This window comes from Hyaena hyaena, unplaced genomic scaffold (genome assembly GCF_003009895.1).
Source record: "Hyaena hyaena isolate Hyena2069 unplaced genomic scaffold, ASM300989v1 scaffold_219, whole genome shotgun sequence".
NCBI classification, from domain to species: Eukaryota; Metazoa; Chordata; class Mammalia; order Carnivora; family Hyaenidae; genus Hyaena; species Hyaena hyaena.
In genome coordinates, this window is record NW_024080850.1 from 902,297 (window position 1) to 926,900 (window position 24,604).

At 36.9% G+C, this 24,604-nt stretch overlaps 1 protein-coding gene across 4 annotated transcripts in view; it reads left to right on the forward strand.

The window, feature by feature from the left end:
* LOC120238814 (protein HIRA) overlaps positions 1 to 7,648 on the forward strand; it is an 80,512-nt gene extending 72,864 nt beyond the window's left edge. For 3 of the 4 annotated variants that reach the window (XM_039242826.1, XM_039242827.1, XM_039242830.1), the window contains one exon: positions 6,770 to 7,648. In XM_039242826.1, coding sequence (XP_039098757.1) covers positions 6,770 to 7,224 — 455 coding nt within the window. In that variant the 3' untranslated portion in view covers positions 7,225 to 7,648. The remainder of the gene's footprint in view (positions 1 to 6,769) is intronic. The other variant, XM_039242829.1, reaches the window with a different exon arrangement.
* The last annotated feature ends 16,956 nt before the right edge of the window (positions 7,649 to 24,604 follow it).

Here is a 24,604-nt window from a genome sequence, read left to right on the forward strand (position 1 = left end):
ATGCGGAATTTATCCCCAGACCATAAGTTTTTGTTCAGTTTCTTCTTTGATATCCTTTTCTTCTGTGCAACCTCCTCTTCTGGTTTAGGAAAAATCTACTCCTTTTATTTATTTATTTTTTTAATGTTTTATTTATTTCTAGGAGAGAGAGAGAGAGAGACAGCGTGAGCAGGGGAGGGTCAGAGAGAGAGGGAGTCACAGACTAAAAAAAAAACAAAAAGCTCTGAGCTGGCAGTCAGCACAGAGCCCGACGCGGGGCTCGAACCCACGAACCGCGAGATCATGACCTAAGCGGAAGTCGGATGCCCAACCGACTAAGCCACCCAGGTGCCCCTCTACTCCTTTTAAATAAAGATCCTCTCAGTGTGGCAGGAAGAGCTCATATATGGGTCAGTCCAAACATGACCTCTGTAAGTTCACTGCATCTTGGGAGTTTTGTTCACCTGAATGTGCTGCTCAATGACCAGAAAATCTACATCTAACCCCTTAAGCTCAGCGTTCCTCTTAGCATTTTTAAGCATGTGTAGTAAAAATTGAGCACTCTGTTTGAGCCACTGACCCTGTATCCAGCCCCACTTTTTGGCCTGGGTGTACCTACCAACACCATTGTAGTGACAGAATGGACACATTGCTTCTATAAAGTGACAATCTTCATATACTTGGTGGCTTTTCAGATATGCATACCCTTGATGCCTGTGCAGTTTCACGTGCATTCAGAAAGTGAGCATGAGGCCTTGAACCTCTTGATTTGCTTGATTTTGTAGAGCTTTCTGGGTCAAGTGAATAGTGACCATTTGCAGAGATCGCCTCAAATCACTTATAGGAAGAGCAAAAATAAGTTTTGAAGTCAGAAACTATGAGGCCTCCCTACCTTTCATTTTCTTTTTCAAAATTCTTGTGGCTATTTAGGTTCCCTTGAGATTCCATATGAATTTTAGGATGAATTATTCTACTTCCATGAAAAACACCATTAGGATTTTGATACTGAATACATTAAATCTATAGATTCTTTTTGGTGTTATTGACATCTTAACAATATTGTATCTTCCAATCCATGAACAGAAGATGTCCTACTATTTACATTTAATTTCTTTCAGCACTATTCTTACAAACTACTAGTTTTCAGTGTACTAGTCTTTTAGTTCCTTGGTTATGTTTATTTTTAAGTATTTTATTCTTCAGAGGCTATTGTAAATGGAATTGTTTTCTTAGTTTCCTTTTCAGAATGTTTGCTGTTGGTGTACAAAAATGCAACTGATTTTTGTGTATTAATTTCTTAATGTGCAAATTTGCTGAATTCACTTATTCTAACAGATTTTTTTATAGAGCCTTTGTTGTTTTCTACATATAAGATGTTTTTGTCTACAAACAAAAAAGGTTTACTTCTTGCTTTCCAACTTGGATGCCTTTTATTTCATTTTCTTGCCTCATTGCTCTGGTTAGAACTACTAGTACTCTGGTGAAAGCTGGCATCTTTGCCTTGTTCCTGACGTTGGAGCAACAACTTTCAGTCTTTTAATATTGAATGTGATACTTTCTTATATGGCCTTTGTTATATTGAGGTGGTTTACTTCTGTTACTAGTCTTTGGAGTGTTTTTGCAATGAGTATTAAGCTTTGTCAAAAAAAAGTTTGCATCAATTGAAGATTGTTAATAATTCTTTAACTGTTTGGTGAAATTCACCAATGAAGCCAATTGGTCAGTTATAGGCTCTTTTTTGTTGAGATTTGTGATTACTGATTCAATCTCTTTGCTAGTTATAGATCTGTTCAGATTTTCTGTTTCTTCATGATTCAATCTTGGTAGGCTGTATGTTTCTAGAAAGTTGTCCATATTGTCTAGGTTGTCCAGTTCATTGATGTACAATTGTTTGTTTACAGTTGTTTCTTTATAATTTTTACTTTTGTGGCATCAGTTGTAATGCTCCTGTTTCATTTCTTTTTTTTTTTTTTTTTAATATTTTTTTATTTATTTCTAGGAGAGAGAGAGAGAGAGACAGCGTGAGCAGGGGAGGGTCAGAGAGAGAGGGAGTCACAGACTGAAACAGGCTCCAGGCTCTGAGCTGGCAGTCAGCACAGAGCCCGACGCGGGGCTCGAACCCACGAACCGCGAGATCATGACCTAAGCGAAAGTCGGACGCTTAACCGACTAAGCCACCCAGGCGCCCCGCTCCTGTTTCATTTCTTATTGTGATTTGAGTCTTCTCTCTTTTTTCCTTAGTCCATCTAGCTAAAAGTTTATTAATTTTGATGATCTTTTCAAATAATGTTTTGGTTTCATTATTTTCTCTATTTTTCTATTCTCCATTTTGTTTTCACTCATGTGTGATTTTCTTGCTTCTGCTTGATTTGGGTTAGCTTGCTTTTATTTTTCTAGTTTCAAAGGACAGAAGGTTATGTTATTGATTTGAGGTCTTTCTTTGTAGATTCTTAAAGCTATGAATATCTGTCTAATGAGCGCTTTTGCTGCATCCTGTCATTCTTGGTTATATGGTTTTCATTTTCATTAGTCTCAAGATATTCTCTAATTTCCTTTGGGATTTCTTCTTTGAATCATTGATCTTTCTACACATTTTTGTTATGTTTTTATCATTATTATTATTATTTTATGAATAGTTGTGTGTTTTCTGTGTAGAGTAAGCAATCAAATCATCTCAAATAGTTGTTTTATTTCCTATTTTCCAATTCTTGTGCATTTTTTCCATAATATTAAAATCTATTAGAGTAAATCATAAGTTTTCTAAGATTAAATTATCCTCAATTTCTTGGAGAAACAATAACTTAGACATAGTATATTTTTAATTCACTGTTATAATTAATTTGCTAATAATTTATTAGAGGATTTGTACACTTGATTTCATGGGTGAAATTGGCCTGGGATCTTTCATTTGTCTGGTTTTAGAATCAAGGTTATTTTGTCTCATAGAATGTATTGGGAGTTGTTCCCCTTTTTTTGTTCTTTGAGTTTATTTAAGTTTGGAAAAAACTGTTCCTTGGAAGTTTCTTAAACATCAGGTTACAAAACTAATATACCTGATATTTTCCTTGTGGTAAGATTTAACTCCTACTTTCTATTTATTTTTTAATTGCCTTAGATTCTAGATGTTAGTCTATTTTCTTTAAATGTTCAGTTTTGTTGGCATAAAGTTGTTGATCAGTACTCATTTCTTTTTGTATTGTCTATATCCACAGTTATGTTCCTATTTTATTCCTAATATTGGGGGGGGGGGAGATTTCTCCCTTTCTTGATTAATCTTGTGAGAGGTTTTTTTTTTAGTCTTTTAAAAAAAATGATTTGTCTTTATTCATCTTTTCTATCAAAAGTTTTTAATTTCATTGGTTTCAATTCTTTATTATCTCATTTTCTTTTTAAAAATGTTTTTTTGGGGGAGGGTGCCTGGGTGGCTCAGTCAGTTAAACATCTGACTTTGGATTAGGTCATGGTCTCATGGTTTGCGAGTTTGAGCACCACATCAGGCTATAGGTACTGTCAGCGCAGAACCCACTTCAGATCATCTCTCCCCCTCTTTCTCTGCCTCTCTATCTCTCTCTCCCTCTCTCTCTCAAATAAAATAAAATAAAATAAATAAATAAAAAGTTCTTTTCTGAGGTCTTTTTTTCTATATTTGTTTTCTTATTTGTTTTGTGTATGTGTGTGTTTTTTTGTTGTTATTTTTGTTTTTGTTTTTCTAATACCTTAATTGGACTCGGGTAATTGGTTGTCATTCTTTTATGTACTCTGATAGAATATGTTTTATGTTTTCAAATATCCTTGTAAGAGCCCCACTTCTGCTGCATTTCACCAGTTTTGCAGTATGTAGTGTTTTTATTACCATTCACTTGTAAGTCATTTTTAGTTTCAATTAACTCACATTAATTTCATTAATTAACTTAACTGATTAATTATATTCATGAGTTCTATTTGATTGTGTCTTCTTGGTTAGAGAACATGAGCTATATCAGAGATTGGCAAACTACTTCTTTCAGAGACCAGAGAGTAAACATGTCAGGCTTTGCAAATCCATGCAGTCTCTGTACAACTACTCAACTCTGCTGTTGTAGCATGATATATAAACAAAAGGGCGGGCGTGGCTGCATTTTGATAAAATTATTTACAAAAACATATATTATGCTGTATTTGACCATGCCAATCTGCAGTCTAAATGATTGATGCCTGCTGTTTTGTTGAGGTTTACTTTTAGAGCAATTTTCTTATATTTCCATGCGTGCCAAAGAATGTGTGTTTTCATTTTGTATATATTCATTAAGTCTTGTTTATGTAGCGTTCAGTTCAGATTACCTGAGTCTGCAGATTTTTGCCTTTCTGACCCATTACTAGTTGGTTGTATATTAAAATCTCCCTGGGGATGGTTTTTGTCCCTGTCTTTGACTTTCTCTTTCCTCAGCGATGTTTTTGTCATGAAGTCCTCCTTGGTAATTATGAAATAGTAGCTCTCTTTTACTCTTTACTAACTGACGTATCTTTCTCCAACTTTTAACCCTTCTGCATCCATGTTTATATGTTTCTTACTAACATCAGATGGCTGGCTTTTTTTTTTTTTTTTTTTAATCTAATCTGAAAAGCTTTTTTTCCCCCATCACCAAGTTCAAGCCATTTACACTTTTTGTTTTCATGATTTGCTTAAGGCTAACATAAACTTTAGCCAGAGTTGATCACACTTCTTTTCATGTCTCTTTTAGCATTGTCTGGATTTATCTCTTCTTACTTCAAGTATTTCCTCCAAAACATTTTCACAGTGGATCTTGTGGCAAACCTTTTGAGGTCTTATAAGCCTAAGAATACTTTTTATTACACCCTTTTATATGAATACCTATTTGGGTAAAAAAGTTTAAGTTATGAGGTTTTTTTCCAGTATATTATAAGCACTACTTTATTGTGTATCTTGGTATCTCTCCTTTTGTAGATAATATGCTCTTGTTTTTTAGAAACTTTCAGAATTTTTCTGTCTTTGATATCTTCAAATTCTGTATATTTCATCCTAACATGTCTAGATATCAGCTTTTCCAATATCTTACTTTTCTCCCTTAGTTTTGTGAAAAATGTTGTTGGTATTGTAGTAGGGATTACATTAAATTTGTAGATTGCTTCAGGTGATCCGTACATTTTCACAATATTGGTCCTTCCAATCCTTGAACATGAAATATCTTTCCATTTATTTGTGTCATCTTCAGTTTCTTTCATCAATGTTTTACAGTTTTTGAAGTACAGGTCTTCCTAGGTATTTTATTATTCTTGGTGGGGTTGTGAATGGGATTGTTTTCTTATTTTCTATTCTGCTACTTCATTATTAGTGTGAAGAAATACAAGATTTCTATATATTAATTTTTTCTTGTGATTTTAGTGAATTCATTTATCAGTATTAGTAGCTTTTTGGTGGAGTCATTAGGGTTTTATACATATAGTATAATAGTGTCATCCCATCTGCAAATGATGAAAGTTTTGCTTCTTACCAATTTTGACACCTATTTCTTTTTCTTATCTGATTGCTGTGGCTTTACTTCCAGTATTATATTGAATAAAAGTAATGGGAGTGGATACCCTTGTCTTACTCCTGATCTTAAAGGAAAAGCTCTCAGTTTCTCACCATTGAGAATGATGTCACTTGTGTGGTTTTCATATATGGCCTTTATTATGTTTCCATATCTTACATGATGAGCACTCATAGAGGCTTTCAACCTAAGGCCATTTGATTTTATTTAATTATGTGAAATCGACCTGTATTATTTCCTGAAATATTTCCTACTCTCCTCTTTCTCTCTCTCTTCTGGGACCCATTATGTAGATATTGGGCCCATCTGCTGCCTCCATCTGCCTTTACTTTTCCTATACAGTTACTCCTCTTACATTTTCCCCCTCTCTTGCCTCCCTCCTCAAGCATAGTCTGTGGTCCTCCATCTGACTCTACTCCAAATTTGTTTTCAGCAGTGTCTATTCTCCTGCAAATCCCTTCTCCTTCAATGACTATGTTGCTTATACTACATATCTACACTTAGTTCTTTTCTATAATTCCCTATATTGTTACCATGCTTATTTTAACATCTTGGGCTTCCTTCCTTTCCACTGGTCAGTGTTGTTGGTTGGTAGTTTTTTCTTTGCAGCAGATGTGCTCCTCAGGGTTCTGTGCAGTGGAGACCCCTCCTTGTAGTACATGTTGCAGGAGAACCCAGGGAGACCATGGTGCCAGTGTACCCAGGCATGAAAGATTCCTGGGCAAGGCCCAAGGGCAGAGGCCCCAGGATTGTAAAACCAAGGCCAGCCTCTGCTTCCTGGGTGCTTCTTCCCTGGATTTGACCTCAGGCCCCTAGAGAGCATCCACATACGGGAACAGTCATTCCTGGATGGCCATCCCCCTTCCCCTCTACCCTAATATCCTATTTCCATCCTGGTCTGGAAGGGCAAACTACCGTGGCCACTAATCAGTGCAGTTGAAGGCCCAGTGGTGACTGTGCCAGCCGACTTAGGGGACACAGAAGAACAGAACCTACCCTGCTTTCTTTGCTGCATCTTTGCACTGTGTCCTTTCCCTTCTCCCTGTCATTCCATCCCACATGTCCCGGCTTAGGCTTTTAGCTTGCCCGGGACTTGCCAGCATGTAGAGAAGTTGTTCTCATCCATCTGTAGTTTCTCCAGGGGGTCCCTGAGGGTCAGTTGGGCAGACATAAGGTTTTCTGCCAGGCCAGGGAAGTTCCCCACCTTCCAGGTCTCCTCACTGACACTTGCACTCAACTGCCACTTCTTGTGTCCACAGGGTCTACGGAAGAGGGAGCTGTTGAAGGAGCTACTGCCGGTCATTGGGCAGAATCTTCGCTTTCAGCGCCTCTTCACCGAGTGTCAGGAGCAGCTCGATATTCTGAGGGACAAGTAGCCTGCCTAGGCCTCCTCTGGCTACAGCAAGGGCAGGACCACACCCTCGCCACTGACGATGCGCAGGACCACCTCTCACCTCGTCAGGCTACAGAAGAACGAGGAGACACTGGCAGGAGGTGGGCTGTCCTGCGCCAGCACCGGCCCAGCTCCCTGGGCAGAATTCCCCTATTTCCTGGGCCTGTTGCTCCCTCAGCAGGAGGAAGCTCTGCCTGCCACTCATCCCTCCCTCCAGGACCCCTGTGCGGAGCTGGGGCTGGGACCCTGACCTGCTGCCCTTGGGTCAGTGAGGCACTCCCAGGCCTGGCGACTCCAGCACGGTCCCGAGGTGGACACTAGTCCCTGCCAATGCAGGCACCGTGCTGCTTCAGCTATGACGAATGAGCCATTTGTGAAAGAGAGAGAACCCTGAAACATAAGTGTATTATGCGGTCAGTAGACTGACTCTGAGACCTATGTAAAAGGAAAGGCTATTCCAACACGGACTATTTTTGTACTAGAATTTGCTAACTTGTAATATGGAATTTTCCTTTTGGCCAATAATCAGGATTTCCCTATAAGTCACTTGGACATTGGTCACTTGTAGGAAATTTAAACTCTTAATTATGACAGCTACATTGAAAAATAATTGTACTGAAATTAACTTGTCTATCTTCATTTGGTTTTAATTTTTAAATGTTTGTAAAAAGAGACTGTTTTTTGGGGAATGGGGCAGAGGGGTGGGCGATTTCTTTTGTAAGTGTAAAATAAATGAACACGCATTGGATACCAAATCATCCTGGCTTCCCCTGCCTTTTCCTTCTAACTTCCACTTTCCCCCCCACTATGGATCCTTCTCCTGAAATGGGCAATTATGGAACATCAGAACCAAAAAGGATCTTTGATGTCATCTATTGGCCCCATCCTCTCCGTGCAGAAATTCTTTCCCAGTGTGGAGGTCACTTCCTTTGAAGCATCTGAGGCTGAGCCAGGGGAACCGATAGGCCACCTCACATAAGTCTCTTCCCAAGCCATGCCTCAGGGTCCTACCTTCTGGCAATGGTACCTCTTGATCTCTGATCATGCTGGGCACCAAAAGCTATAGCTGACTTGCCAATTTCATGGAAGGAAATCAATAAGTACAGACTTGAGTTTTCTGAAGAATTACCTGAAAGCTGGGATTTTCTTAGAAAGTGGTCCAGAAGCTGACCCACAGAAGAGGAAATAGCTAAAATCACAGGAACCTCAAGCATGGTAAGGACTGAGCACCTCTACCTATGTGTTATGCACCTCACGGTTGCTTCCCTGCCAGCTGTGTGGGATCTCAAGTCTGGAGACAGAGACCTGGATTCAGAATTAGAAGGCCTGGGTGACTTTGGCCACTGATACCCCGCTCTGGATGCTTCCCTACTTAGTGTCCATCTTACTGCCTTCTCATTCATCTCAAGTGGCTGGATGAGATACTGGCATACATGCGTGCCTGACAAAGTGCATGTGGGTATGAATACCTCAAAAGCCAGACTGCAAGTATGAGCTTTCCTTTAAGAAATGAGAAGCCAGAGATGCTCTGTGGGTCAGGCAACTCCTCTGGCAACTCTGCAGCGAAGCATTAAAAACTTTTTGGAACCACAGAATGCACATGGCGTCGGGACTGACAGGCTTGCTCAAGTCTAAACCAGCAAAACTCTGGGCCTTACTTTTCAGCTGTCAAATGGAGATGAGGTTAAGAAAACCTGCATGGTCATGAGGACTAACTGGGATCACACAGTTAAAGTCCTGACACTTAACAAATGCCTCCTTAAAGAAAACTTTGACAATCAGTGTTTTAACACTATTATTTGGAAAGGAAAAGAAGATAAGCAAAAAGATGTCACTTCCACTTCCAGCCAAGATGGAGTAACAGGAACCAAATCGATCCTCCTGCCTGAACCAACCAAAAACGCCAGTCAACATAAACAAAAAAATGATCTCAAGACACTGAATATGAGAAAACAAGGGACAGTAATCCTGGGAGATGGAAGAAACAAACAAGATGAGCCCTTTGACTGCCTCAGTTTATTGCCCAGAGAGAGAGTTTCCAGTCTGCAGCAAAGGGAGGGAAATCTGCCCAGCAGACTACTGAGGTGAAGGAATAAGGTCTAGAGCTCAGGGAGACCAAGGCAGCTAGAGTTCGTGGGACAGAACACCAGAAAGGAGAAAACTCCATAGAGAATCCTGGAGCTCAGCAGAGGAAGCCCTACCCTATCAATGCATATTCAACTGAACACATCAGTGTGTGCAAATGAGGAAAGAGCCAAGACTAGGCAAAGAACCACCTGAATGGATTAGAGTGAAAATTGCCTAGGTATCACTCAGGGCTAAGAACAGTACTTGTTCCTACCAATCAGACTAGAAAAACGTAACTCACAGGCTTGGGGTAGAGTACTTGGGAAGTATTGCCTCAATATTGAAGAATAATTAGAACAGTGCTCCAGATTCATCTAACAAAAATAAAAGCAAGACCCAAAAGGATCAAACTGTGTCCAACTAATTAATTACATTGCAAAGCAAAGTTCAAGAGGATTTATAACAATACTAAAGTATGCATCCAAAGTAGAGTTCAACAAAGTAGAACTCAACAAAGTAGAGTTCATAATGTCTGGCATCCAAACGAAAACTACCAGGCACGCAAAGAAGCAGGGACATGATCCAAAATGAATTACAGCATTATTCGTTATGTTCAAAAAATTGAATACAACCATAGAAGACCATAACAAGAAAGTCACAAACTTCTGGAGATGAAAAAGATTAGACATTGCAGAAGATTTGTGAATGTAAAGCCATAGCAATAAAAATATTCCGAAACAGCAAAAGTCCATAAGAGGAAAGAGAAAAAAATAGCATCAATAAGCCGTGAGACAACTTCAAGTGGCCCAATATATAAGTAATTGAAGTCTTCAAAGTACAGGATAGAAAAGTGGGTGACAGAAAAAAATATTTGGAGAAATAATGATCAAACACTTGCCCTACCCTTATCCTTTGGTGCTCCACCCTGTGCCACTGTCCCTTTTCTCCTCACACCTACACCTAGTGCCTGATAACCTCCCTACTCCACCCACTGATGCCCCACACTTTCCCACAGACCTTGTTTGTAAGCAGAACACTGGGGCCCTGTATTGTCCAGGCCTGAGACTCCTTGCCTCTCAAAATTCTGACCTGATTATCTTGGGCACCCCCCAACTTTAGCCTCCAGGGGAAGAGTCAGAGCACTTTACAAACTAGGTTGGTGCAATAAGAGGTTATATACACACACAACAGGTCCAATCAAGAGAAAGCAAAGTCCATCATCTCTTCCCATATATCTCTTCTCCTTGTCCTTTCACGTACATGGCAAATACTGTTCTCCAGTTTGTTCTACATCTTTAAATGTTATTTCTGTTTTGGTTTTAAGTTTCTAATTTTTGTGAAAATTACTATTCTTTTGTAACAAATTTAACTTAATTACTTTTGTAATTTTTTAAAGTTTACTCTTGAGAGAGAGTGTGTGCACATGAGCAGGGGAGAGAGAGAGAGAAAAAAAATCCCAAGCAGGCTCTGCACTGTCAGTGTGGAACCCGATGTGGGGCTCAAACTCATTAACTGAAAGATCATGACCTGAGCCAAAATCAAGAGTGGACGCTTAACCAACTGAGCCACCCAGGTGCCCCTTTAATTATTTTAAACTTAGGAAACTTAACTAAAGATACATGGATAGCAACTAAAACAAGTACATGAGAAGATATTCAACATCATTAGTCATTCAGAAAATGTGATAGATGATAAAACCACAATGATATAACAACATATACCTGTTAGAATGGTTTAAAATTTTCAAAATTATGTATAATACTGAGTCTTCATGAGAATGTGCAGCAACTGAAACTTTTGTATATTGCTGGCAGGAAGACAAAGTAGTCACTTTGATAAAGTTTGACAGTTCCTTATAAAGTTAAAAATGTACACTTACCATAGGATTCACATATTCCATTGCTAGGTTTTTGGTTTTGTTTTGTTTTTAAAAATACAGAGTGTTTTCATCAACTCAGAATGCCTCATGTTGCCCTTTAAAGAATTTTACTGAGATAAATAATTCGCATAACATGCAGTTCACCTATTTAAAGTATACAATTCAATGTATACTTTAGTATACATTGTATACTTTAGTAGAGTCACACATATGTGCAATCATCACTATAGTCACTATCAGAACATTTTCATCACCTCAAAAAACAAAAAAAACAAAACTCCATACCTTTTATTATGCCCCATTCCCATAATCCCTAAGCAACCATCAATCTACTCTTTGTCTCTATAATTTGCCTATTCTGGATATTTCATATAAATGGAATCACAGAATATGTAGTATTTTGTAACTAGCTTCTTTCACTTAGCATAATATTTTCAAGATTCAACCATGTTGTATCCTGTATTAGTGCTTCACTCCTTATGGCCGAATAATACTCCATTGTTCGGATGTCCCATATTTGGTTTGTCCGTTCATCAATTGATAGACACTTGAGCTGATTTCATCTTTTGACGATTACATGTAATGCTGCTATCAACATTTGTTTACAAGTTTCTGTATGGGCATGTTTTCATTTCCCAAGAATATACATATAGGAATAGAATTACTAGATCATATGGTGACTCTATAATTAACTGTTTGAGGAACTTCAAGACTGCCGTCCATTTTACATTTATACCAACAATATATGAGGGTTCTGATTTCTCCACATTCTCACTGATTCTTATTACCTAACCATCCAAATGAATGTGAAAAGATATCTCACTGTGGTTTTCATTTGTATTTCCCTAGTGACTAAATATGTTGAGCATCTCTTAATGTACTTACTGACCATTTAAATATCATTTGGAGAAATGTCTATTCAGTTATTTTGCCCATTTTTAAATTGAGTTATTTGTCTTTATTTTTAAGTTGTAGTTTTTTATACATTCTAATACAAGTTCCTTACTAGATATAAGGTTTACAAATATCTCTTCCCATTCTGTAGGTTGTACATTTACTTTCTTGATAGTGTCTTTGAAGCATAGAAGTTTTCAGTTTTGATGAAATCCAATTTGTTTTTTCACTTGTTACTTGTGTTTCTCATCTCATATGTAAGAAACCACTGCTAAAATCTGAGGTTATGCAAATTTACCCCTGTGTTTTCTACCAAGAATTTTATCGTTTGGGCTCTTATATTTAGGACTTTGCTCCATTTGGTATAAACTTTTTTTTTATTTTTTTAAATGTTTTATTTATTTCTGAAAGAGAGAGAGACCGCATGAGCAGGGGAGGGTCAGAGAGGGAGGGAGACACAGAATCTGAATCAGGCCCCAGGCTCTGAGCTGTCAGCACAGAGCCCGACGCGGGGCTCGAACCCATGAACCCGAACCGTGAGATCATGACCTGAGCCAAAGTCGGACGCTTAACCAACTGAGCCTTCCAGTTGCCCCATTTGATGTAAAGTTTTATATATGATGTGAGTTAAGAAGCCAGCTTCACTGCTTTGCATGTGGCATTCCAATGTCCCAGCACCATTTATTGAAAAAACTATTTCCTTCATTGAATGGTCTTGGCCCTTTTGTTGAAAATCAGTTGGTCATAAACATATTAGTTGTTTCTAGACTCTCAGTTCTATTCCATTGATCTATATTTCTTTATACCAACATTGCACTGTCTTGATTAGCGTTGCTTTCTAGTAAGTTTTGAAATCAAGAAGTGTGACTCTTCCAACTTAATTGTTCTTTTTCAAGATTGTTTTGGCTATTCTGAAGCCTTTGAGTTTCCATATCAATTGTAGAATCAGCTTGTCAACTTCTATAAAGAAGTCAGCTGCAATTCTAATAGGGATTACAACAAATCTGTGTAATCAATCTATGTAACAGTTTGAGGAATATTTCCATTTTAATATCAAGCTTTCCAATTAACAAACACAAACATCTTAACATTTATTTAGGTTTAATTTCTTTTTTAATTGCAATACAATTGACACAATGTCGCATTAGTTTAAGTACTCAACATATAGATTCAACAAGTTTGTACATTATGCTGTGCTCACCACAAGTATAGCTACCATCTGTCACCATACAATGCTATTATAATACCATTGACTATGCTATACCTTTTATTCGTATGACTTACTCATTCCATAACTGGAAGCTTATATTTCTCCTTCACTATTTTGTCCATTTCCCCATCTGGCAAACATCAGTTTGTTCTCTGAATTTATGGGTCTGTTCCTGCTTTTTATTTGTTTTGTTTTTTAGAATCCACATTAAATGAAATCATATGGTATTTGTCTTTCTCTCTTAGCATAATACTCCTAGGTCCATTGCTGTTGTCACAGATCACAAGATTTCATCCTTTTTTATAACTAAGTAGTATTCTATTACACACACACACACACACACACACACACACACACGCCACATCTTTATCCATTCATCTATCAATGGACACCAAGTTTGCTCACAAATTTTGGCTCTATAAATAATGCTGGAATAAACATAGGGTGCATGTGTTTTGAATTAGTGTTTTCATTTTCTTTGGGTAAATACCTAGTAGTGGAATTACTGGCTCATATGATAGTTCTATTTTTTAATTTTGGGGGGAAACTGCATATTGTTTTCTGCAGTGGCTGAATCTATCCCCACCAGCAGTACACACGGGTTCCTTTTTCTCCACATCCTCATCAACACTTGTTATTTCTTGCTTTTTAATTCTAGCCATTCTGACAGATGTAAAGTGATACCTCATTGTAATTTTGGTTTGCATTTTCCTGATGATTAGTCACATTGAACATCTTTTCATGTGTCTATTGGCCATCAGTATGTCTTATTTGGAAAAATGTCTTTTCAGGTCCTCTGCCCAATTTTTAATTGGATTATTTATTTTTTGGGTGTTGAGTTATATAAGTTCTTTATATTTTTTATATATTAACCCCTTATCAGATGTATCATTTGCAAATATATTCTCCCATTCAGTAGATTGCCTTCTCATTTTGTGGATGGTGTCCTTAACTGTGCAAAACCTTTTTATTTTGGTATAATGACAATAGCTGATTTTTGCTTTTGTTTCCTTTGCCTGAGGGGACATATATAGAAAAATGTTGCTATAACCAATGTCAGAAATCACTGCCTATGTTTTCTTCTAAGAGTTTTATGGTTTCAGTTCTCACATTTGGATCTTTAAATCATTTTGAGTTTATTTTTGTGTATGTTTTAAGATACTATTTTTAAGTAATCTCTATACCAAATTTGGGACTCAAACTCACAAACCCAAGATCAAGAGTTGCATGCTACACTGACTGAGCCAGCTAGGAGCCCCTATCTTTGTGTACATTTAAGACATGGTCCAGTTTCATTCTTTTGCATGTAGCTATCCAGTTTTTCCCAGCACTACTCATTGAAGAGACTATCTTTTCCCTATTGTCTGTCCTTTATCACAGACTAATTGACCATAAAAGCATGGGTTTATTTCTGGGCTTTATATTCTGTTCTATTAATCTATGTGTCTATTTTTATGCCAGTACCATACTGCTTAGATTATTACAGCTTTGTAGTATATCTTGAAATCTGGAATAGTGGTAACTCCATCTTTATTCTTTCTAAAGACTGCTCTGACTATTCAGGGCCTTTTGCAGTTCCGTTCAAATTTTAGTATTATTTGTTCTAGTTCTGGGGGGAAGGCCATTGGTATTTAGATACAGTTTGTGTTGAATGTGCAGATTGCTTTGGGTAATGTGGACACTTTAACAATATTAACTCTTCCAATACATGAACATAGAGTATCTTTTCATTTGTGTCATCTTTGATTTCTTTCATCAGTGTTTTATAGTTTTCAGAGTATAGGTCTTTCACCTCCTTGGTTAAGTTTATTCCTAGGTATTTTATTCTTTTTTTTTAAAGATTTTTTTAAAGTTTTTTTTAATGGTTATTTATTTTTGAGAGAGAGAGTGCACAAGCAGGAGAGGGGAAGAGAGAGGGGGGAACAGAGGATCCAAAGTGGGATCCGTGCTGACAGCAGAGAGCCTGATGCAGGGCTTGAACTCACCAACCATGAGATCATGACCTGATCCAAAGTCAGATGCTTAATTGACTGAGCCACCGAGGTGCCCCCTATGTATTTTATTCTTCTAGTGCAATTGTAAATGTTTTCTTAATTTCTCTTAATTTCTTAAGAGAAATCTCTTAAGAAATTTTCTTAATTTTCTTAATTTCTTTTTCTGCTACTGTATTGTTAGTGTATAGAAACATAACCAATTTCTGTGTGTTAATTTTATATCCTGCAAATTTACTGAACTCATTTATTACTTCTAATAGTTTTTTGGTGGAGTCTTTAGGGCTTTATACGTATGGTATCATGTCATCTGCAAATATAGTGACAGTTTCATTTCTTCCTACCAATATATATGCCTTTTATTTCTTTTTCTTGTCTGATTGGTGTGGTTGGGACATCTAGTACTATATTGAATAAAAGTGTGAAAGTAGACATCCTTGTCTTGTCCCTGATCTTAAGGGAAAGGCTCGCATTTTTTCACTCTTTAGGGTGATGTTAGCTGTGGGGTTTTCGTAAATGGCCTTTATAATGTTGATGTATTTTCCTCTAAACCCCCTTGGTTGAGAAGGTATCCCTTAATTTCTTTCAATAATGTTTTGTTGCTTCCAGTATATAAACTTTTCAGTTATTTTAGAACATTTACTCCCAATTATGTTATTCTTTTTGATGCTATTTTAAATGGAAGTGTTTTTTGGTTTTGTTTTTTGAGAGAGAGAGATAGAGAAAGCATGTGAACAGGGGAAGGAAGTGTTGGGCTGGGGGGCAAGGACAGGGGCTCTGAAGCAGGCTCTGTGCTGACAGCAGAGAGCCCGATGTGATCATGATCTGAGCTGAAGTTGGACATTTAACCAATCAAGGCACCCCTATAAATGAAAGCGTTTTTAAAATTTTCCTTCCAGATGGTTCACTGCAAGCGTACAGAAATACAATTGATTTTTACCTGTTAATCTTTTATCTTGGAATCTTGCTGAACTCATTTATTAGTTTGAATACTTTTTACTGAACTCCTTAGGATTTTCTACATACCAGATTATGTCATCTGTGATTAGAAATAGTTTCACTTCTTTTTCTATCTAAATGCCTTTTATTTCTTTTTCTTGCCTAGTTGCTCTGGCTAGAACCTCTGGCACAAAGTTGAATAGAGTGGCAAGAGAGGATACCTTTGCTTATCACTGATCTTAGAGTGAACGTATCCAAGTCTCTCACCATTAAGTATTATATACTAATTGTAGATTTTTAAGGTGCTTTAAGATCCAATTGAGAAAGTTCTCATCTAATTATAATTGATTGTTTTATATATTGAACCATCCTTGGATTCCTAAGATAAATCCCACATGGCCATGGTATATAATTTTATTTACATGTCACTATATTTTTGAGGAGTTTTGTGCCCATATTCAAAAGATACATTGGTTATAAGTTTATTTGTGAGGTCTTTTCTTGTTTTAGAGACAGATGTCACAGAATGAGTGAATAAGTTGGGAAGTATTCCCTACTGTTCTATTTCTTTGGAGAATTTGTGAAGAACTTATATTAATTTTTTAATGTTTCATAGAATTCAGCAGTAAAGCCACCTAGGCCTGTGCTTTTTATGAAAATAGTTTTTTTCTATTCAGTCTTTTTACTTGCTATAGGTCTATTTAGATTGTCTATTTCTACCTGAGTTGATTACAATAGTTTGTCTTTCTAGAAATTTGTTCACTTTATCTAAGTTATCTTAATTTATTGGCATACAGTTGTTCATAGTATTGCCTTATAATCTTTTTTATTTTTGTAAGATGGTAATGTTTCTCTTTTTTCTGATTCTAATAATCAAGTTTTCTCTCTTATTTTCTTGATCAGTATAGCTAAACACTCATTAGGTTTTTTTAACCTTTACAAAGAAACAGTTTTTTATTACCTTTATTTTCTCTATGGCTTTCCTATTCTCTTTTTCATAAATTACTGCTCTGATCTTTACTACTTCCTTCCTTCTGCTTGATTTAGGTTTAGTGTATTCTTTTCCACTTTATGTAATTAAAGCTATAAAATTTCCCTGTAAGCACCGTCCTAGTAGCATTCTATGAATTTTAATATGTTGTGCCCTTGTTTTCATTTATCTCAAATTATTTTCTAACTTCCCTTTTGATTTCTTCTTTGACTCACTGGTCATTTAGAGGTGTGGTTTAATTTCCACATATTTATGAGTTTCCCAATTTTATTTCTGTTGTTGATGTGATTTCATTCCACTGTGGTCATAAAATGTACTTTGTATTATTTCTATACTTTAAATTTATTGAAATTTGTTTTATAGTTTATCTAACTTAATAATGTACATTCTACAGTTATTAAGTGGAGTAATTTTGCTCTTTTATAGCCACACAAGTTGCCTTTCACCTCATCATCTCTCTAATCTGTTCTCCCTTTCTGCAATTTTTTCATTGCAAGAATGTACAATAAATGGAATCATATAGTATGTAACCTATTGGAATTGGTTTTCCTCACTCAGGATACTTGGAGACTAATTCAAGTTGTTATATATCAATATTTTCATTTCTGTTGCTAAATACTAGTTTGTGGTTTTGCTACATAGCTTTTATGATCATTCACCTGTTAAAGGACAACAGAGGTGATTCCAGTTTTTTACTATTATAGTTTAAACTACTATTAAATTTTTTGTATAAACCTACATCTTTGTTTTTCTTTTTTCATTTTTATAATGTCTATTTTTAAGACAGAGAGAGAACACAAGCAGGGAAGACCCAGAGAGAGAGGGAGACACAATCCAAAGCAGACTCCGGGTTCTGAGCTGTTAGTACAGAGCCCAACATGGGGCTCAAACCCATGAACCACGAGATCATGGCATGAGCCAAAGTCGGACACTTAATTGACTGAGCCACCCAGGTGCCCCATCTTTGTTTTTCTTAAAATAATGCCTAGGAGGACAGTTGCTGGTTTTTAGAATAGATGCTTGTGTCATTTTTTCAATAAACTGATAAAGACAATTCAGTGAAGAAAGACTAGCCTTTTCAGCAAGTGGTGTTGGCTACAAGAAAACACAAAGACAATTAATGGAATCAGGAATATATACACAAACAAAATGAGAAGTTTAAAAAAGACAGAAATAGGGGCATCTGGGTGGCTCAGTCGGTTAAGTGTCCGACTTTGGCTCAGGTCATGGTCTCACAGTCCATGGGTTCGAGCCCTGCATCCGGCTCTGTGCTGACAGCTAGCTCAGAGCCTGGAGCCTGTTTCGGATTCTGTGTCTCCCTCTCTCTCTGACCCTCCCCTGCTCGTGCTGTCTCTCAAAAATAAATAAATAAATTTTTTTAAAAAAGACAAATTGGGGCCACTGCCTGGCTCAGTCAGAAGAGCATGTGACTCTTGACCTAAGGATTGTGAGTTTGAGCCTTATGTTGAGTGTAGCTATTACTTTAAATAATGAAACCTTTTAAAAAGAGAGATAGAAATAATAAAAAGTAGCTGCACAAAACTTCTGCAGCTAAAGAATATAATAAATGAAATAAAAAATGAACTAGCATCAACAGCAGAACGGATCAAGCAGAAGAAAGAATCTGTGAGTTCAAGACAGGAACTTTGAAATTATTTGGTCAGAATACAAGTCTTAAAAAATGATAGAGTGAAGAGAGCCTACATGATATATAGGATATCACCCAAAACAAGAATTTGTGGCTGATGGGACGCCACATGGGAAAAAAAAAAAAAAAGAATCTAGACTTTAAAAAGTTCTGCTCTAAGTCAATGTTTTTTAATGCAATTTTATCATTTCTTAAATATTTACTTATGTTGAGAGAGAGAGAGCCCAAGCAGGGAATGGGCAGAGAGAAAGGGAGGCAGAGTCCCAAGTAGGTGCTGCTGTCAGCACAGAGCCCAATGTGGGGCTTGAACACCATGAACTGTGAGATCATGACCTGAGCCAAAACTGAGAGTCAGACGCTTAACCAACTGAGTTACCCAGGTGCCCAAAAGTCAGGGTTAAAAGATTAAAACAGCTATTTTTAATTCTTTATTAGTAAATCTCAGATCTACATGTCTTTGGAATTGGTTATTAGTAGATTATAGTGATCCCTGGGTGGTGTTATGTTTCTTTGACATAGTTCTTGAAGTTTTGTGTTGATGTCTTTGCATTTGAAGTAGCAGCCACTTCCTCCACTCTTACTAACTGCACTCAGGAGAGAAATACCTCTGTCAACTCTGCTAGTGATTCTGAGGCTTTCTCGGTCCTTCTAGGGACATGCTTACTGCACACTTTTTGCTCCCTCTGATGGCAAAATTTTTAAGTTTGTATGCTTTTTCCCAATCCTGCAATGCACCAGGGTGGGTACTGACAGTCTCTTTCTCTTTCCGAAGGATGGTGGAAAAAACTTATGTTTGTTGACTCTCCCTAGCCTGCAGCTTGGGGCTGGTTTTCTTTGCACACTCACAAGCCATCTGCCAGACCTTGCTCTTTCTACCACCACTGAGAACAAACACAGGGAGCGAGCCATAGAATGTGCCATGTGGGTGAGGTACATGGAGTGCTGGGGGTGCCTATGGACCAGGTGGGGGCATCTGCAGGTGTGACATCCTTAGCAGCTTGTGGGTGGCGTTTTGATGGAGTCTGCAATGTGGTTGATAGGATCTTCATTTCTTTAATGTCCTCCAGGTGTCCTATCTGCCACATTCCCAACCTCTTCCTGGCTGTCCAGTCATGCAGCTCATGATTCAGTACTCCAGCTGGTGTGAGAGATAAATAGGCCCCTTTGGCAGCATTCAAAGGATGCACAGCTAGGAAAGTCAGGTGCTCACTCAACACTCTCACTTTCCCCTGCAGGAGAAACCACAAGCTGAGAAAATATCTTGGCCCTGAACTGTGCCACCTTGGAGAAGGGGTGATGCAGGTAAGTTAAACTGTTCCTCTTACCCTCTCCAATACATCCAAACTCATATTTTTTTCTTCGGTGGTATGATGGAACTTCTCCATTAGAAACTTGGACTTCCACAGAGACTCTTGTCTATAAGTGATTGTGTAAGACAGCATTCTCCAGGGACTCTTGGACCATGACCAAGAGGGGCTGGAGTCAGTTTTTGGACCACTGCAGAATCTACAGCCAGGACTAAAGTCCACATGCCTATTACCTGATGCACAGTGGGTAAGATCCATTGATATATGGTACTGGATTCCATTAGACTCTAAATGAATCCCAAATTGTTATACTCTGGTTTCTCTTCAGATCGAATAAATCTTTTGCCTTTTACCAAATTGTTGTTGAGGAGGGTCACAGATGAGGGGAATATTATTAAGCCATGTTTCTGATGTCACTCTTTCATTTCTAATATAAGCATTTATTGCTAAAATCCCCCTCTCAACATTGCTTTGACTACATTCCACAAATTTTGTTATGTTTAATTTTATTTTTCTTCAGTTAATTATATTTTTAAAAATTTCCCTTGAGACTTTGTCTTTCACCCATGGATTATTTGGAAGTATATTGTTTAGTTCCAAGTATTTGGGGATATCCTGTTATCTTTATACTGTTGATTTCTAGTTACTCAACAAATTTTAAATTTGTTGAGGTTGTTTTATGACCTAGCATATGGTCAATTTGATTTATATTCCATAGGTGCTTGAAAAAAATGTGCATTTTGTTGTCAAATGGAGTATTCTACACAACTCTATGAGATCCTGTTTGTTCCTCTTTTCTTGTCTTAGCTGATTTTAAAAACAATTATTTGAAACAATATGTATATAATGTATTATTGGGTATATAACTTATAAAAATATAAAATACTTGTCAATAATAACACAAAACAGATGGGTGCAGCAAAACTGTATTGAGTTAAAGAAATTACTACAAGTGCCAATTCAAACACACAGGAACAAATAAAAAGAACCAGAAATGATAATAAAGAAGGTAAATATTTTTTAAAGCTATAGATATATATTTGCTCTCTTTCATTGTCTTATCTTCTTTAAAAGCCATTAAATTATATAAAGTAATAATTACAACAATGTATTTTGAGCTTAACATGTGTGAGGTGTAATATATAACAGTAATATCATAAAAAGAGGGAAAGGAATAGTGCTATATAGTAGTGTTTATGTATCTTACTGGAATTAAGTTAGTATAAATCTGAACCTGCCTCTGATAAGTTGAAATGCGTATAGTAAACCCTAGAGTGACCCCTAGTGATATAACTTTAATATGTGTGTGTATATATATATATATATATTTTTGTATGTATGTATGTATGTGTGTGTGTGTATACATATAAAATTAGAAATCATTGAAGATGTTCTTCAAAAAGTTAAACATAGACTTGTCATATGATCCATTAATTCTACTCCAAGGCATAAACCCTAAAGAATTGAAAATAGGGTATGTCGGTGTTCATAGCAGCATAGTTCACAATAGCCAAAAAGTGGAAGTAACCCAAGTATCTTATAGATTTTTTTAATGTGGTATATACATACAATGGACTATGCAAGTATTATCATTCTGATACTAAAACCAGACAAAGACATCACAAGATTTCAACAAGGTGTCAAGACAGTTAAATGGAAGAAGGAAGTTTTTTTTCAACAAATGGTATGGGGACAACTGGATGGTGAATCATAATTTGCCGTCTTCTGGCTGACAGCAAAAATAATAATATATTGTGGGATTTAATAACCTATGTACAAGTAAAATGTATGACAACAATAGCACAGACTACAAGGGGATAAATTTGAAGTATATTTTAAATTCTTATGCTATATTGAAATGCTATTATATTACTTGAAGATAAACAGTGACAAGTTAAATATGTATAAAGTCTAGTGCAACCACTAAAAATAAAACAAAACAGTTACAGTTATTAAAGCCACAATGACATTATAAAAATACACTGTTAATTCCAAACAAGGCAGAACAAAAATAGGTAAACAAGGCAGAAAAATGTAGTAAAAAATACAGATGAAATGTATTAAGATGTAATAAAAAATACAAATGAAAAGTATCAAGGTGGTAGACTTAAATCCAAGCTAACCCATAATCAAATATAAATGGTATAAAAATATAAATGGTATAAACAGTCTAAATTAAAAGGCATAGATTTTCACTTTGGATAAAAAGTGAGAAACTGGGGCGCCTGGGTGGCTTAGTCGGTTAAGCGTCCGACTTTCGCTTAGGTCATGATCTCGCGGTTCGTGGGTTCGAGCCCCGCGTCGGGCTCTGTGCTGACTACCAGCTCAGAGCCTGGAGCCTATTTTCAGAGTCTGTATCTCCCTCTCTCTCTGACCCTCCCCTGCTCATGCTGTCTCTCTCTCTCCTAGAAATAAATAAAAATATTAAAAAAAAAAAAAAGTGAGAAACTGCTATAAATACTGCCTATGAGAAACCCACTTTATACATAAAACAAATAGGTTAAAAGTGAATGGATGGTATACAACATTGTGAATATAATTAATGGCACTGAATTGTGCACTTAAAAATGGAGAAAAAATACATTACATGTATTTTAACACAATAAAATAACTAGTAAAGTTACAAATGAAAGATGAGAAGAAAATAAATTATGGTAACAGTGTAGAAAACCATCTGATGTAAGTATTTTGGAACTCAAGTCTATATGAATGATTACAGCTTCCTGGGGAAACCTTGGCTAGTAAATTGAAGCTCATTTTTATTAATTTCCATTTTAGCACAGTAATGGGTACCCATTTTTCATCCACGAAGTCTATAGCAAGCAGGCATATCTACGTTCCTGGTGTGGCTTTCTGGAACCACCATGGACGACAATTAGTACCTTGTCCCCAAATATTGGTGTTTGGTATTCTGATATTTTTAAGGCAAGTATTTTTGTTTTGTTTTTATTTTAGAGAAAGAGAGCATATGCATGTGCTGGGGAGAAGGGCAGAGGGAAAGAGAGAAAGAAAGAGAATCTCAAGCAGGCTCTACACTCAGCAATGAGCCTGATGCGGGGCTCAGTCCCATAATCTTGGGATCATGACCTGAGCTGAAACCAGGTAGGATGCTCAACTGACTTAGCCACCCAGGTGCCCCAGTATCCTGATTTTTGACTGCTGCTTTTGACCACTTAGATGCAGCCCAGAGGCTGACTACTGTTGTTTTAACTTGCAACAGTTGAAATTTCTTCCAGGGGACTGAAGAACAACCCCTGAGGTATTTTTTCTCTATGTTTCTTTTTACCTTTTTTCCCCCTTTGAGAGTCAGACATTTAAGGATTATTATATTCAAAATCAGACATGTATACAGGGAAATTTAGAAAGCTTCTATGTATACCCACAGAAACGAAGTATCAGAAAAGAACTGAGAAGATCTCGAGCTTTCATCTCAGGATAATCTCAAGCAAAGAACACCCTTGAACAACTTGACAGAGAGAGAGAGAGAGAGAGAGAGAGAGAGTGGAAATTCTGGGGAAGAGGAACAATCTGATTCGAGTTACCACATTATGAAATTCAAATGTCCAGTTTCAACAACAACAAAAAGTCACAGACATACAAAAGGAAAAAAAAAACAGTAAAGTATAGCCCATTTAAAGGAACAAAATAAATCACCATGACCTGTCTCTGAGGAACCACTGACATCAGACTTACTAGACAAAACAATAAATACAACTTTCTTGGACCACGTAGGTGTCTCAGTCAATTGAGTGTCCAACTGTTGATCTCAGCTCAGGTCTTGATCTCAGGGTCATGAATTCAAGCCCTATGTTGGGCACTGCACTGGGCATGGAGTCTACTTAAAAGCTTTCTTAAAGATGCTCAAAGAGCTAAAGAAAAACATGGGAAAAGACAGGAAAATGATGTATTAACAAAACGAGAATATCAATATCAAAAAGAGATAGAAATTTATAGAAAAGAAGTTCTTGAACTGAAAAGTACAATAAGTGAAATAAAAATTAACTGGAATGCTTTAAAAGTATATTGGAGCAAGCAGAAAAATGAATTGGCAAACTTTAAGATAAGGCTATTGAAATTATTTAGTTTAAGGACTAGAAAGAAAAAGGAATGGAGAAACGTGAACTGAGCCTACCTGAACTGTGGGACACTATAAAACAGTCCAACATATATCTTGTGGGATCACATGTCTAGAAAATAGTGAGAAAGGAGCAGAAAGAATACTTGAGGAAATAATGACTGAGAACTTCCCAAATTTGATGTAAGACATGAATCTACAAATCTAAGAAATTCAACAAATTCCAACTAGGATAAACAAATGAACAAAAAAACCCACACATTATAGTCAGACTATGAAAATCCAAAGACATTCATGAAAGTAGCAAAAGGGAAGCAGCTCCTCACAGAAAGGAATCTCAATAAGGTTATCAAGTGGTTTCTCATAAGAAATCTTGGAGGCCAGAATGTAGTGGGCTGATGTATTTAAAGTGCTGAAAGCAAAACAAAAAAAAAAAAAGGAAAGTCCATTATGATGTCTATATTCAGCAAAACTGTCCTTCAAATATGAGGGAGAAATTATGACATTCTTGAATAAACACAGAGGGAATGTGTTACCACTAGAGCTGTTCTACAAGAAATGCTAAAGGGAATCCTTCAAGTTGAAATGAAAGAATGCTAGACAGTAACTCAAAACTATATGAAGAAATAAAGATTGGTAGAGCTTGTGGATCCTTCCTATGCTGCTTCTCATTTTTGTTCAGGTCTGTAGTGCTGGCAAG